Here is a 17,187-nt window from a genome sequence, read left to right as displayed (position 1 = left end):
TTCTGGGGAACTAGAATAAGAATCAGGGGTAAGAACTTATGAGCCTATCACACACACAAAGGATAGCCGTACACATGAACACTCAGCTGAGAGTGCATGTGTTCTCACTGGGGAGAGTGGAGTAAGCTTCCCTGAGAACAAAAGGATTGTGCATGCTGACATACAACAGCCTGATCCTTCACTCCCTAGATATCTGCCGTCCGTGGTAGAGGCTGACAAACAAATTAGATGGTCGCCCAGTCCCACTGACCATCGGTGACCGCTCAGCCCTCAGTGGTTACTCATATCAGCAAGCGAATGAATGAGCCAACATTTCCACGCACCATGAGGTAGAGAATGGTGGGGGGACTGTTAAGCAGGGGAACGGGAGAGGCGAGAAATTGGTGAGGTGATGATTTGTTTAAAAAAAAAATTCACAGCATTCTGATTATTTTCGAAATAATTCTTAGCAGATGGAAACCCCTTTAACATAAAGACATTTTAGACTGCAGATACTGTATAAGGCCTCTTGCACACAAACTCATTCCATTTTTTGCGTATACGGAACCATTCATTTCAATGAATCTGCAAAAAAAAACTGAAGGTACTCCGTATGCCTTCCGTTTCCGTATTTCCGTTCAAAGAACATGTCCTATTATTGTCCGCATAACGGACAAGGATAGTACTGTTCTATCAGGGGCCAGCTGTTCCGTTCCGCAAAATACGGAATGCACACGGACGTCATCCGTATTTTTTGCGGATCGCAAAATACTGAAAAAGCCATACGGTCGTGTGCAAGAGGCCTAAACCTGACTCTTAGGATCTTGAAAGCTTATATAACATTTTTTCCACATATTAGGAAGAATGTATACTTCACCTTATGGATCAGTATGATTCCACACAGCCCTCGGCGTCCAGCCTTGCGAGGTGAGAAGAAGGCGCAATCATCTGCAACTACTACCATTTCCGCATCAACCCCATCCCTCCGTGCACGCTCAAGAGCTAAACCAAAATTCAGACGGTCACCTGTATAATTCTTCACCAGTAACAGAACTCCAGCTGCGATGCAAGAAAGGGAAGAAGTTAAAGGTTCAGTTTTTGGAATAGGCCTGAATTTTTTTTGTGGATTTTACCCTATGCATTGTAAAGGGTGAAATCCATGGTGGAAATCATCAGCATGAATTGACATGCCACAGATTTAAAATCCAATCGCAGGCCAATTTCCGCATTTTGCAGTGTGTGGAGGAGTTCTTAAAAGTACATCCTAATTGTTGGTACTGTAAAAACACTGAGGATTTGCTGCACATACATCCGTGGTGCAAAATCCACAGAAAATCCACTCTGTATGGAAATACCCTTAAAGGCGCATTCCAGGATTTTAATATTGATAGCCTATCCTCAGGTTAGGCCATTAATATCTGTTGAACGTGGGTCGGACACCCTGCCTGCACTCCTGTCAATCAGCTCTTCCAAAGTTTTAGTGCCAAAAATACACAGCTCAGTCCATAGTATAGTGGACAGAGGAGTTGGGAGCAGAGTTGGAGTAACGAGCTCTGTTCACTACACAATGGACTGAACGGTGTAGTTCCAGAGCTGCTCGATAACAGCTGACTGGCTAGGGCGCAGGGTGTCGGACCCCCGCCAATTGGATATTGATGGCCCATCCTGAGCATAGGCCATCAATATGAAAATCCTGAAATACCGCTTTAAGGAATTGTATCATCTAGTGATGACTAGTGATGAGCGAACTTCTGTTTTAAGTTCGGCGTCTAAAGTTCGGCTTCCGGTTAGCGGAGAATCCCGATCTGGATCCGGATATGGATTCCGACTTCCGTTGTGGTCCGTGGTAGCGGAATCAATAATGGCCGATTATTGATTCCGCTACCACGGACCACAACGGAAGTCGGAATCCATATCCGGATCCAGATCGGGATTCTCCGCTAACCGGAAGCCGAACTTTAGACGCCGAACTTAAAACAGAAGTTCGCTCATCACTAGTGATGAGCGAAGTGAGCTTTGGATCCTAGATCCGAAGTCGCTTCGCTCAAAACTTTGGTTTAATGCTGTACGGAGATCCATCTTCGTACAGCATTAAAATGTATGGCCTCCGACGAGGCAAAGTCCGTTATTCCCGAAGTCTTGGGAGACTTTGGTGAATAACTTCGGTATTTGATTTTTAAACTGGAAAACCATTTTAAAACCTGGATCTGAACTCTGCTTCGGTTCCGACTGGTACCTCGGAACTGAAGCAGAGTTCGGATCCAAGTTTTAAAATGGTTTTCCAGTTTAAAAATCAAATGCTAAAGTATTCACCAAAGTCTCGCAAGACTTCAGGAATAACGGACTTCGCCTCGGAGGCCATACATTTTAATGCAGTATGGAGACGGTTCTCCGTACAGCATTAAACCGAAATTTTGAGCGAAGTGACTTCTGATCTAGGATCCGAAGCTTGCTTCCCTCATACCTATTAAGGACAAACCCTGTCCATATGTCCTACGTGGATGCCATTAAGTACTACCTTTTACGTGCATTGATCCACTATCTAAGAGAGGCACCCGCTCTAGTGGCATTGCGGCAACCATGGCAGGGGGGAATGTCTGGCCAGTTGTGGCTTCCCCTTATTTATAAAGTTCATCTGTGTGGGTTAGAGGGGTGCGCTAGGATATGCCCCCATTGTCTGATAGGTGCGGGTCCCACTGCTGGCCGCAACTATAACGGAGCGGGGAGAGCTGTGGCTGGAGGACCCCAGATTTCCCGGGGTCCGTCCACCACCAAGCACTGCTCCCATAGAAGAGAATGGGAGCGTACTGCGCATGCGCGGCCCAGGCTCCCATTCATTTCTATGGGGCCGACGAAAATAGCCGAGCCAGCGCTCGGCTATTTTCGGCGGCCCCATAGAAATAAACGGAGGGCGGCTGCGCATGCACAGTCTGCCCTCCTTCACTTGCAGGGCCTCGTTCTCGATATAGGTGCGGGTCTCAGTGGTGGGAGCCGCACCTATCAGACAATGGGGGCATATCCTAGCGATATGCCCCCATTGTCTGAGATGGGACAACCACTTTAAAGAAGCCAGACCTGTGGTAATCAGTGGATCACCCAACCAGGGCTTGTCTTCATGAGACCCTTTAATTTATTCAAAATGGCAGCAATAACTAGCACATATTGACCATTGTAATAATCCAGAACATGTCAAGCAATTTCAGCAACTATGGTAGCTTGAGAGTGAGAAGATGAGGGTTATACTGAATATAGAATTACTGGAGAGATGAAACCTGTACCTGCTCCTGCCTGGGCCACTGTCCTGATGGCTGCAACAATACTTCCAACTGGAGGCGATGTGAAGACAGGACCGGCAATGACCCCCGTCAGCATGCCCTGACCAACATATCCTATGGATAGAAAGAGAGGAGGGATCACCTAGGTAATAAAAGGATTGACCAGTGGGATAAAACATACATTTTAGAAAAGAGGTAGAACAGGTTAAAAAAAAAAATCAGCATTACTCACCACACCGATCCCCACCATTGCCTTTCTGACGCTTATGGGTACCTACTGGCACCACTTCTTGGGCAATTTTTGACAAACTGGAAACGGCAGGAAATGGTAACACTCCTAAATGTCTAGACAGCTGAGATAAGGGGAGTGTAAAGCTGGACATATGTGTACGTGTATTCTATGGGAAGAGCGGAGGAAGCTGACAGCTACCTCTGGTGGTGGCTCATCTCCTGGGAGAACTTCATGGTCGGGCAAAAATATTCATTTCGCCCGATCCTTCTCTCCCCTGCCATCATCTGTTGGGGTAAAGTCAGGAGTTCTCCATACACATTAGAATGTCGGCAGAACCTGCCACTGTCAGTTGGTTTGACTTTCTAATGTGTATGGGGGGGGGACCGGTCTCCATTATGTCAGGGGGTTTCAACATCCCCAATCCTTTGTTCTCACAGGACATTATGCAGCTTTCAGACGACTCTGGCTGCAATCTGGCAGCTGTTTATACACATGGCACCCTACTCCCGCTGCCGGCATTGGAGCCAATTCCGATCCTGGCAGTTTAACCCCTTAGATGCGGCAGTTAATGCTGACTGTGGCAGAGAGAGGAAGGGGGGCTTCCTTTCTCACTGCATCTCCCACCCTACAAAGCAATAGCAGAGTGCCAAAGGGTTGGTATGGCAGCCTGGGGACGATCAAAGGCCCCCATGTCTATCGTGTATGTGGATGCCTATTCAGCCCTGTCAGTCTCTACAGTAACTGACATAAACCAAAATGCATTACATGACTGATCATGCAGGAAAAAAAAAAGACTAAAATACAAGTAAAAAAAAAAAAAAGTGGAGGAAAAAAAGCTATTTCCTTCTTGCAAGCACATCTATTCCCTTAAAAAATAACTATACATAATTGGTATTGCCACATATGACCCATACAAAAATGTAAATTTTTTTTATCCTGTATGATGACCGTGTAAAAAATTTATAAAAATGATGCCATTTTTTTAATCATTCCACCTCCCAAAATATGTAATAAAAAGCAATCCAAAAGTTGTATGTACTCCAAAACGGCACCAATGGAAACTACAACTTAATCCGAAAAAAAATAAAGATGTTAAAAAATCCCACAGCTTTGTTAATAAGACCATGTTCTGAGTCTTTGAAAGCAGCGGCCAAAAAAAGGTCATGTTTTATTGCACAAAAGTAGGAAAACATGTTTCAATAAAGTATATAAATTTGATATTGATATAACTGTACTGAACCACGGGATAAAGTTTTTATAACACTTATAACAAAATCAATAAACAATGGCTGTGTATTTTATCGCTTTCACCCCCCCCCCCCAAAAAAATAATAGTGCCATTATAAAAAATGTAACTCATCCTACAAAAAAAAACACGCTATATCGACAGAAAAATAAAAAAAGTTATGGGTTTTGAAATTCTGATAAAAAAATTAATAATTGGTCCTAAAGTCCAAAATAGGCCATGTCCTTAAAGGGGTTATCCATTCCTATAAAATGCCCCCCCCCCCCTCCCATATGTCGGGCCCCCACACTGAATATACATACCTGGCTCCCAGCACCGCTCCTGGTGCCTGCACCGCCGGACCTGCTTCTCCCCGTGCGCGGTTGGGGAGCAACAGCCGTCACCCGCGATGCTCCCCCCGACACCGGATGTTTTCATAAGCGCACAGGGATAATCAGCAGAAGCGGTGCAGGGACAAGGAGCGGCGCAGGGAGCCAGGTAGGTATATTCAATGTGAGGGGCCGGTAACACTGCAGTCTATAGAAGATTCAGTACATTCCTAGAGAACCTTCACTTACACTGACACAAACAGCCAAACGCTATCTCTATCTGTCCCATATGTTGTGGAAGCGCACATGCATGACCACCGCTCCATTCACATTGGGGTCACAGGACCCCTGTCTTCATGATCGTGGGGGTCCCAGTGGTGAGAGCCCCAGTGATCATACTCACCTGCATGTGCTGGTTCATGTCCTGAGCCTCCGCCAGACAACAGCGCTACACGTCCCTTCACCTGATCAAGATCGGAACGCAATACGACTCGGTGTCCCTGGAGTACACGCAGCCCCGGAGAGCAAGACACCAGGCCGTGAAGAGCGTCATCTACACATCCAGGGACAGAGTTAAGGAGCTTCTTACCAACCTATTAAACAAGAGAGGACGTCATGAGGCTGCGAGTCTATAGAGGACAGGAACGGAGAGATGTGGGCAGGAGAGGACACAGACCTCCATGGTGTAGTCGTATCGGGACAGCAGCAATGGATCCTGTGCAGGAAAGAGCAGGAATTAATAAGCACAAGATGATGGCATATTATATAAAGGTGAAGGTGCATAGGATGCAGAGTGACTGGAGAAGATCAGTGCAGGATGAACAGTGACTGGAGAAGATCAGTGCAGGATGAACAGTGACTGGAGAAGATCAGTGCAGGATGAACAGTGACTGGAGAAAATCAGTGCAGGATGAACCGTGAGTGGAGAAGATCAGTGCAGGATGAACCGTGAGTGGAGAAGATCAGTGCAGGATGCAGTGACTGGAGAAGATCAGTGCAGGATGAACAGTGACTGGAGAAGATCAGTGCAGGATGCAGAGTGACTGGAGAAGATCAGTGCAGGATGAACCGTGAGTGGAGAAGATCAGTGCAGGATGCAGTGACTGGAGAAGATCAGTGCAGGATGAACAGTGACTGGAGAAGATCAGTGCAGGATGCAGAGTGACTGGAGAAGATCAGTGCAGGATGAACAGTGACTGGAGAAGATCAGTGCAGGATGAACAGTGACTGGAGAAGATCAGTGCAGGATGAACAGTGACTGGAGAAGATCAGTGCAGGATGAACAGTGACTGGAGAAGATCAGTGCAGGATGAACAGTGACTGGAGAAGATCAGTGCAGGATGAACAGTGACTGGAGAAAATCAGTGCAGGATGAACAGTGACTGGAGAAAATCAGTGCAGGATGAACAGTGAGTGGAGAAGATCGGTGCAGGATGCAGAGTGACTGGTGAAGATCAGTGCAGGATGCAGAGTGACTGGAGAAGATCAGTGCAGGATGAACAGTGAGTGGAGAAGATCAGTGCAGGATGAACAGTGACTGGAGAAGATCAGTGCAGGATGAACAGTGACTGGAGAAGATCAGTGCAGGATGCAGAGTGACTGGAGAAGATCAGTGCAGGATGCAGAGTGACTGGAGAAGATCAGTGCAGGATGCAGAGTGACTGGAGAAGATCAGTGCAGGATGCAGAGTGACTGGAGAAGATCAGTGCAGGATGAACAGTGACTGGAGAAGATCAGTGCAGGATGAACAGTGACTGGAGAAGATCAGTGCAGGATGAACAGTGACTGGAGAAAATCAGTGCAGGATGAACAGTGACTGGAGAAGATCAGTGCAGGATGCAGAGTGACTGGAGAAGATCAGTGCAGGATGCAGAGTGACTGGAGAAGATCAGTGCAGGATGAACAGTGACTAGAGAAGATCAGTGCAGGATGAACAGTGAGTGGAGAAGATCAGTGCAGGATGAACAGTGAGTGGAGAAGATCAGTGCAGGATGCAGAGTGAATGGAGAAGATCAGTGCAGGATGCAGAGTGACTGGAGAAGATCAGTGCAGGATCAACAGTGACTGGAGAAGATCAGTGCAGGATAAAGAGTGACTGGAGAAGATCAGTGCAGGATGCAGAGTGACTGGAGAAGATCAGTGCAGGATGAACAGTGACTGGAGAAGATCAGTGCAGGATGAACAGTGAGTGGAGAAGATCGGTGCAGGATGCAGAGTGACTGGAGAAGATCAGTGCAGGATGCAGAGTGACTGGAGAAGATCAGTGCAGGATGAACAGTGACTGGAGAAGATCAGTGCAGGATGAACAGTGAGTGGAGAAGATCAGTGCAGGATGCAGAGTGAATGGAGAAGATCAGTGCAGGATGCAGAGTGACTGGAGAAGATCAGTGCAGGATGAACAGTGACTGGAGAAGATCAGTGCAGGATGAACAGTGACTGGAGAAGATCAGTGCAGGATGAACAGTGACTGGAGAAGATCAGTGCAGGATGAACAGTGACTGGAGAAGATCAGTGCAGGATGAACAGTGAGTGGAGAAGATCGGTGCAGGATGCAGAGTGACTGGAGAAGATCAGTGCAGGATGCAGAGTGACTGGAGAAGATCAGTGCAGGATGAACAGTGACTGGAGAAGATCAGTGCAGGATGAACAGTGAGTGGAGAAGATCAGTGCAGGATGCAGAGTGAATGGAGAAGATCAGTGCAGGATGCAGAGTGACTGGAGAAGATCAGTGCAGGATGAACAGTGACTGGAGAAGATCAGTGCAGGATGAACAGTGACTGGAGAAGATCAGTGCAGGATGCAGAGTGACTGGAGAAGATCAGTGCAGGATGCAGAGTGACTGGAGAAGATCAGTGCAGGATGAACAGTGACTAGAGAAGATCAGTGCAGGATGAACAGTGAGTGGAGAAGATCAGTGCAGGATGAACAGTGAGTGGAGAAGATCAGTGCAGGATGCAGAGTGAATGGAGAAGATCAGTGCAGGATGCAGAGTGACTGGAGAAGATCAGTGCAGGATGAACAGTGACTGGAGAAGATCAGTGCAGGATGAACAGTGACTGGAGAAGATCAGTGCAGGAGGCACAGTGACTGGAGAAGATCAGTGCAGGAGGCACAGTGACTGGAGAAGATCAGTGCAGGATGCAGAGTGACTGGAGAAGATCAGTGCAGGATGAACAGTGACTGGAGAAGATCAGTGCAGGATGCAGAGTGACTGGAGAAGATCAGTGCAGGATGCAGAGTGACTGGAGAAGATCAGTGCAGGATGCAGAGTGACTGGAGAAGATCAGTGCAGGATGCAGAGTGACTGGAGAAGATCAGTGCAGGATGAACAGTGACTGGAGAAGATCAGTGCAGGATGAACAGTGACTGGAGAAGATCAGTGCAGGATGAACAGTGACTGGAGAAGATCAGTGCAGGATGAACAGTGACTGGAGAAGATCAGTGCAGGATGAACAGTGACTGGAGAAAATCAGTGCAGGATGAACAGTGACTGGAGAAAATCAGTGCAGGATGAACAGTGAGTGGAGAAGATCGGTGCAGGATGCAGAGTGACTGGAGAAGATCAGTGCAGGATGCAGAGTGACTGGAGAAGATCAGTGCAGGATGAACAGTGACTGGAGAAGATCAGTGCAGGATGAACAGTGACTGGAGAAGATCAGTGCAGGATGAACAGTGACTGGAGAAGATCAGTGCAGGATGAACAGTGACTGGAGAAGATCAGTGCAGGATGAACAGTGACTGGAGAAGATCAGTGCAGGATGAACAGTGACTGGAGAAGATCAGTGCAGGATGAACAGTGACTGGAGAAAATCAGTGCAGGATGAACAGTGAGTGGAGAAGATCGGTGCAGGATGCAGAGTGACTGGTGAAGATCAGTGCAGGATGCAGAGTGACTGGAGAAGATCAGTGCAGGATGAACAGTGACTGGAGAAGATCAGTGCAGGATGAACAGTGACTGGAGAAGATCAGTGCAGGATGCAGAGTGACTGGAGAAGATCAGTGCAGGATGCAGAGTGACTGGAGAAGATCAGTGCAGGATGCAGAGTGACTGGAGAAGATCAGTGCAGGATGCAGAGTGACTGGAGAAGATCAGTGCAGGATGAACAGTGACTGGAGAAGATCAGTGCAGGATGAACAGTGACTGGAGAAGATCAGTGCAGGATGAACAGTGACTGGAGAAGATCAGTGCAGGATGAACAGTGACTGGAGAAAATCAGTGCAGGATGAACAGTGAGTGGAGAAGATCAGTGCAGGATGCAGAGTGACTAGAGATCAGTGCAGGATGCAGAGTGACTGGAGAAGATCAGTGCAGGATAAACAGTGACTGGAGAAGATCAGTGCAGGATCAACAGTGACTGGAGAAGATCAGTGCAGGATCAACAGTGACTGGAGAAGATCAGTGCAGGATGCATAGTGACTGGAGAAGATCAGTGCAGGATGCATAGTGACTGGAGAAGATCAGTGCAGGATGCAGAGTGACTGGAGAAGATCAGTGCAGGATGCAGAGTGACTGGAGAAGATCAGTGCAGGATGCAGAGTGACTGGAGAAGATCAGTGCAGGATGCAGAGTGACTGGAGAAGATCAGTGCAGGATGCAGAGTGACTGGAGAAGATCAGTGCAGGATGCAGAGTGACTGGAGAAGATCAGTGCAGGATCAACAGTGACTGGAGAAGATCAGTGCAGGATCAACAGTGACTGGAGAAGATCAGTGCAGGATCAACAGTGACTGGAGAAGATCAGTGCAGGATGCATAGTGACTGGAGAAGATCAGTGCAGGATAAAGAGTGACTGGAGAAGATCAGTGCAGGATGAACAGTGACTGGAGAAGATCAGTGCAGGATGAACAGTGAGTGGAGAAGATCGGTGCAGGATGCAGAGTGACTGGAGAAGATCAGTGCAGGATGCAGAGTGACTGGAGAAGATCAGTGCAGGATGAACAGTGACTGGAGAAGATCAGTGCAGGATGAACAGTGAGTGGAGAAGATCAGTGCAGGATGCAGAGTGAATGGAGAAGATCAGTGCAGGATGCAGAGTGACTGGAGAAGATCAGTGCAGGATGAACAGTGACTGGAGAAGATCAGTGCAGGATGAACAGTGACTGGAGAAGATCAGTGCAGGATGAACAGTGACTGGAGAAGATCAGTGCAGGATGCAGAGTGACTGGAGAAGATCAGTGCAGGATGAACAGTGACTAGAGAAGATCAGTGCAGGATGAACAGTGAGTGGAGAAGATCAGTGCAGGATGAACAGTGAGTGGAGAAGATCAGTGCAGGATGCAGAGTGAATGGAGAAGATCAGTGCAGGATGCAGAGTGACTGGAGAAGATCAGTGCAGGATGAACAGTGACTGGAGAAGATCAGTGCAGGATGAACAGTGACTGGAGAAGATCAGTGCAGGAGGCACAGTGACTGGAGAAGATCAGTGCAGGATGCAGAGTGACTGGAGAAGATCAGTGCAGGATGAACAGTGACTGGAGAAGATCAGTGCAGGATGCAGAGTGACTGGAGAAGATCAGTGCAGGATGCAGAGTGACTGGAGAAGATCAGTGCAGGATGCAGAGTGACTGGAGAAGATCAGTGCAGGATGCAGAGTGACTGGAGAAGATCAGTGCAGGATGCAGAGTGACTGGAGAAGATCAGTGCAGGATGAACAGTGACTGGAGAAGATCAGTGCAGGATGAACAGTGACTGGAGAAGATCAGTGCAGGATGAACAGTGACTGGAGAAGATCAGTGCAGGATGAACAGTGACTGGAGAAGATCAGTGCAGGATGAACAGTGACTGGAGAAGATCAGTGCAGGATGAACAGTGACTGGAGAAAATCAGTGCAGGATGAACAGTGACTGGAGAAAATCAGTGCAGGATGAACAGTGAGTGGAGAAGATCGGTGCAGGATGCAGAGTGACTGGAGAAGATCAGTGCAGGATGCAGAGTGACTGGAGAAGATCAGTGCAGGATGAACAGTGACTGGAGAAGATCAGTGCAGGATGAACAGTGACTGGAGAAGATCAGTGCAGGATGAACAGTGACTGGAGAAGATCAGTGCAGGATGAACAGTGACTGGAGAAGATCAGTGCAGGATGAACAGTGACTGGAGAAGATCAGTGCAGGATGAACAGTGACTGGAGAAGATCAGTGCAGGATGAACAGTGACTGGAGAAAATCAGTGCAGGATGAACAGTGACTGGAGAAAATCAGTGCAGGATGAACAGTGAGTGGAGAAGATCGGTGCAGGATGCAGAGTGACTGGTGAAGATCAGTGCAGGATGCAGAGTGACTGGAGAAGATCAGTGCAGGATGAACAGTGACTGGAGAAGATCAGTGCAGGATGAACAGTGACTGGAGAAGATCAGTGCAGGATGAACAGTGACTGGAGAAGATCAGTGCAGGATGCAGAGTGACTGGAGAAGATCAGTGCAGGATGCAGAGTGACTGGAGAAGATCAGTGCAGGATGCAGAGTGACTGGAGAAGATCAGTGCAGGATGCAGAGTGACTGGAGAAGATCAGTGCAGGATGAACAGTGACTGGAGAAGATCAGTGCAGGATGAACAGTGACTGGAGAAGATCAGTGCAGGATGAACAGTGACTGGAGAAGATCAGTGCAGGATGCAGAGTGACTGGAGAAGATCAGTGCAGGATGCAGAGTGACTAGAGATCAGTGCAGGATGCAGAGTGACTGGAGAAGATCAGTGCAGGATAAACAGTGACTGGAGAAGATCAGTGCAGGATCAACAGTGACTGGAGAAGATCAGTGCAGGATCAACAGTGACTGGAGAAGATCAGTGCAGGATGCATAGTGACTGGAGAAGATCAGTGCAGGATAAAGAGTGACTGGAGAAGATCAGTGCAGGATGCAGAGTGACTGGAGAAGATCAGTGCAGGATGCAGAGTGACTGGAGAAGATCAGTGCAGGATGCAGAGTGACTGGAGAAGATCAGTGCAGGATGCAGAGTGACTGGAGAAGATCAGTGCAGGATGCAGAGTGACTGGAGAAGATCAGTGCAGGATAAACAGTGACTGGAGAAGATCAGTGCAGGATCAACAGTGACTGGAGAAGATCAGTGCAGGATCAACAGTGACTGGAGAAGATCAGTGCAGGATGCATAGTGACTGGAGAAGATCAGTGCAGGATGCATAGTGACTGGAGAAGATCAGTGCAGGATAAAGAGTGACTGGAGAAGATCAGTGCAGGATAAAGAGTGACTGGAGAAGATCAGTGCAGGATGCAGAGTGACTGGAGAAGATCAGTGCAGGATCAACAGTATCTGAAGAATCTCAGCAAACGATATATAGTGAGAGGAGCTCTGCAGTCAGTTATGTACAATGATGGACAATACAGATGCAATGACAGCAATAAAAGAGAAGACTTACAGAAGACTGATATTATGTGCTAGCACCCAGCACAAGGGACATCCATAAAGCAAACCTACGGGTAGGACTTTACACTTGGGTCAGAGTATAAACGGATGGTCATGTGACAATGTGGATGCCAAGAGTTCTGCAAATCTCCCGCTGTATTCTGGGTAGTTTTTAAGCTTGAAAACAAACAGGTCTTTATTATAAGCAGGAAACACGTATTAGAAAACATGTAGCATGATATCACGAGCATAACGGCTCTAATGCTACTCCAGCTGCATGTAAAGAACGAAGAAAAACAACGGGACTGCGGCACTTCTCCTTCTGCCCTCGATCTCTGTGGTACTTGGAGTAAATCATTAATCCAGGTCATGTATTCCTGATTGTTATTACAACACACCGCTATTAATTAATGGAAAGTGATTATACAGCAGTTAAAGGCGAAGTAGTTTAAAGGGACTCTGTCACCACTTTCTAACCCCCACTTTTAAAACTATAGTTCTGTCCATGGAGCCCCTGTGATTACAATGGTGTTGTTATATGCGAAATCCGCAGGCTCGTTTTGATAAAAAAAACTTTTATCTAACCTGTCAATCATGAAGATAAGGTGCCCAGGGCGTTTCTCCCGGTCTGAACATGCCGCCCGCCGCTGCCGTTGGTGCCCAGCTCCTCCTCTGATCCTTTCAGCGCCGCCTGAATGTGAAGAAATACGCCTCCGGCTCTCCCTCAGTCCCCCCTCCTTTTCTAAAATTTCGCGCGTGCGCACAGGCCTGTGCCTGATGCGCCCGTGCGGACTTTTCGATTCAGCCTCACTGAGCGAAGTGCGCATGCGCACTTCGCTCAACCTCCCGATAACGCGAACACTGCTGCACGCGCGGGATCTTAGAAAAGAAGGAGGGGGGACTGAGGGAGAGACGGAGGCGTATTTCTTCACATTCAGGCGGCGCTAATTCAAGGCAGAGGAGGAGCTGGGCACCAATGGCGGCGGCATGTTCAGACCAGGAGAAACGCCCTGGGCACCTTATCCTCATGATTGACAGGTTAGATAAAAGTTTTTTTTATCAAAACGAGCCTGCGGATTTCGCATATAACAACACCATTGAAATCACAGGGGCTCCATGGACAGAACTATAGTTTTAAAAGTGGGGGTTAGAAAGTGGTGACAGAGTCCCTTTAAGGCTAGGTCTACACAACGACATTTGTCGCGCGACAATTTTTATAATGATAGTCTATGGTGTCGATCTGCGACATACTGCGATGCGACAGTCGGAAAAAATCCATTCGAGATGGATTTTTCTGCGACTGTCGCGTCGCAGTGCGACACCATAGACTACCATTATAAAAATTGTCACGCGACATTGGTGCAATAAAATGTTGCGCGACAACTGTTGCAGTGTAGTTGTGCCCTGTCGCGCGACAAATGTCGTAGTGTAAACCTAGCCTTACAAAGATCATCCACAACGTGCATGCAGCTGATCTTGATGATTTGCGTGCCCATGGGCATTCAGTGTGGCAGAACATACCTCATAAAACCATCAATAAGGTGTGTAAGTATGGCTCCATTCACACATCCGCAATTCTACTCCGCATTTTGTGGAACGGAATTGCAGACCCATACATTTCTATGGGGCCGCACGACGTGTGCCCCCGATCCGGAATTGCGGACCCGCACTTCCGGGTCCGCAATACAGATCCTGAAAAAAATAAAACATCTCCTATTCTTGTCCGCAATAGCGGACAAGAATAGGCATATTCTCTTAGTGCCGGCAATGTGCGGTCCGCAAAATGCGGAACGCACATTGCCGCTGTCCGTGTTTTGCGGATCCGCAAAACACACACGGATGTGTGAATGGACCCTAAGGGTCCATTCACACGTCCGTTGTTTCTTTCCTGATCTGTTCCGTTTTTTGCGGAACAGATCTGGACCCATTAATTTTCAATGGGTCCTGAAAAAAATCGGACAGCACAATGTCTGATTTTCTTTCAGGACCCATTGAAAATGAATGGGTCCAGATCTGTTCCGCAAAAAACGGAACAGATCAGGAAAGAAACAACGGACGTGTGAATGGACCCTAAGTGCGTGTATTTCTGCAAGTGACTTCACACTCGATGCTGAATAAATCTAGAGGTTTAGTTCCATTTTTCTATCATTTGCATTTCATTAACATGTCTATCCATCCTCTCATTTCCAGGACTCCACGACTTTTCCTTCTTGGTGTTGCGATTTCATTGCTGAGGAGTCTAATTTGTTTTTGCATCACACCTACCCTGAAGGACCTTAGAGGCCTGAATACCTTTCTTAGAAAAATCATATTCATGTGAACAGGAAGCAGTGCCGCAGTAACCAGGCACCGCCACTACTCGGTGTATGGAGCTGTGCAGTTCTGATGTGCGCCAGCTTCTGCAAATCGTTGATTAGATGGTGTGCCAGGAGTCATACCCCTGTGATCTGATCCTGATAACCTATCCAAAGGCTAGCTCATTGCTAATAGGGCTCATGCACACGGCCGTGCCTGTATTGCAGCCCGCAAACAGCGGGTCCGCAATATGCGGGCGCCAGTGGTGTGCTCAACGCATCACAGATGCGGACCCATTCACTTGAATGGGTCCGCAATCCGGAAGGTCTGGTGTGAAATGGAGGCACGGAACCTCGCGGAAACACTATGGAGCAATTCCATGGGGTTTCTCTCCGTACCTCCGCACGTGAAAAAAAAAATAAAAAAACGTTCTATTTTTTTGCGGTGCGGAAGGATCACTGACCCATTTGCGGATGTGGACCAATTCACTTGCAGTGCGGAGATGCGGACAGTTTGTGGATGCGGACCAATTTTTTGCAGTGCGGGTGCGGATAAATGGACTGAAATTCCACAGAAGCGCTTTATAGCGTTTCCGCTCTGTATCTTGCGGATTTCGGACCAAGTGAATGGGTCTGCATCTGTGATATGGTGCGCATACGGCTGGTGCCCATATATTGCAGACCGCCATACAGGCATGAGCCCTAAGCCTGTATTACACAGCCCGATTCTGCAGGCGATTGTTGGGAAGAAAGTGTTCCTTCCCAGCAATCGCCTGCTCGCATGTGGAGGAGCAATCGTTATGCCATCGCTCATCCCCATGCCGTCTAGTTATTTGCCAGCAGCAGATTGTGATTAGACAGCACGATCCGCAGAATCTTTCAGCGAACGTATGAGGGAAAGATTTACACCTTTTTGTTTTTCATCTACTTTTAGATTGTGCTTACAATTAGGTCTCACGCACATGACCGTTGACTGTTTTCGGATCCGCAAAACATGGATACCGGCTGTGTGCATTCCTCATTTTGCAGAACGGAATGGCCGGCCCTAATAGAACAGTCCTATCCTTGTCTGTAAAACGGACAAGGACAGGACATGTTTATTTTTTTCGGGGACGCCGGACAGAGATACGAGTGTGCTGTCTGAATCTGTTGCGGCCAGTGGCATAGCTATAGGGGTCGCAGCGGTGGAGTAAAGTGGGCCCCGCAAGTGGTTTTTTATTAAGTGCGGCGGGCCCTCCCTATATTTTGTGTGGCTGCGCTGCGCTTACTTGTCAGCGCGAGACCCGTGACCTCCGTGGCGGGTCTCGCAGGATCACAGCAGCCAGGAATGACAAGCCCACCGGCCGCCTCAGCCCTCAAGTGAGGAGAGCGGAACAAACAAGAGTAGGTAGTCTTTTTTGTTGTTGTAAAAAATGGCACACAACTGCGTCCGGCTTCATGCGGAGGGGGGACATAAATGATGATCAGTGGCGCCGTGAGGCAGTGTGTCTGAATTCAGAAGGGCCCGGATCGGCCATAATAGGGCAGCAAATAATGAGGAGCCTGGGGGCAAATGAAAATTAAATACTCTGTGGACAAAATCGAATAGGAGTGGGCGGGGGCAACATGAAATATAGTGAGAGTCTCACTATATTTCATTTTGCCCCCATTCCCTCTATATATTAAAAAAAAATTGCCCACAGAGTATTTCACTTTCAATTTGCCCCCTCATTATTTGCTGCCCCTGGCTGCCCTTATATGGCTGGCACAGAGGGCCCCCCCCCCCTTTTTTTAATTCAGACACACTGCCGCACGGCACCACTGATCATCATTCATCTCCCCCCTATCCCTTATATGAAGCCAGTGTGTGCCATACATTCAAAAATAAATAAAAAATACTCTAGTGACTACAGTATTATTATTATTTTTTATGTATGGCTTCATACAGAAGGGGGGGGGGGTATGGGTAGGGGCAGAGGCTTGCGAGGGGGGCCCCAATTCAAGGTTTGCCCTGGGGCCCATAGGACTCTAGTTACGCTCCAATTGAAGTGAATAGGTCTGCATCTGACACGCAAAAAATGTGGATCGGATGTGGACCAAAAATACGATTGTGTGCATCAACTCTTACTGAGAAAAAAGCTCTAAGCACTTTGCACTGCAGCTGAGGATCTTGAGCAGTGCTGCCCCTCCCCCTTTTATTAACAAAAATTCTCTATTAAGGTAAAGGGGTTTTCAAGGTTTTTCATATTGATGACCTATACTCAGGATAGGTGATCAATATCAGATTGGCGGGGGTCCAACACCCCCGCCGATCAGCTGTATGAGAAGGAACACGCCATCTCCTGTCTCTCTTCATGCACACTGCTGCTATGTGTATGGCAAGCAGGAAGAGAGGCAGGAGATGGCAAGTGCACATGGAGCCCAGCCTTCTCTTCATCCAGCAGATCGGTGGCAGTGCCAGGTGTCGGACCCCCCACCGATCTGATGACCTATCCTGAGGACAAGTCATCAATAT

At 47.8% G+C, this 17,187-nt stretch overlaps 1 protein-coding gene across 5 annotated transcripts in view; it reads right to left on the bottom strand.

Annotated features, from left to right (window-relative positions):
* TKFC (triokinase and FMN cyclase) overlaps positions 1–17,187 on the bottom strand; it is a 29,131-nt gene that overhangs the window by 11,181 nt on the left and 763 nt on the right. The window contains exons 2-6 of one of the 5 annotated variants that reach the window (XM_044270526.1): positions 12,413–12,576; positions 5,717–5,755; positions 5,444–5,633; positions 3,258–3,368; positions 857–1,038 (exon numbers count right to left, since the gene is read on the bottom strand). In XM_044270526.1, the coding sequence (XP_044126461.1) occupies positions 857–1,038; positions 3,258–3,368; positions 5,444–5,633; positions 5,717–5,722 (489 nt within the window). In that variant the 5' untranslated portion in view covers positions 5,723–5,755; positions 12,413–12,576. Of the gene's footprint in view, positions 1–856; positions 1,039–3,257; positions 3,369–5,443; positions 5,634–5,716; positions 5,756–12,412; positions 12,845–17,187 lie in introns of those variants that run through there. The other 4 variants (XM_044270529.1, XM_044270528.1, XM_044270525.1 and 1 more) reach the window with 4 other exon arrangements.

This window comes from Bufo gargarizans, chromosome 10 (assembly GCF_014858855.1).
Source record: "Bufo gargarizans isolate SCDJY-AF-19 chromosome 10, ASM1485885v1, whole genome shotgun sequence".
Taxonomy (NCBI): Eukaryota; Metazoa; Chordata; class Amphibia; order Anura; family Bufonidae; genus Bufo; species Bufo gargarizans.
Note: the sequence above shows the minus strand (reverse complement) of the source record. Positions and strands in the feature narration are given on the sequence as shown.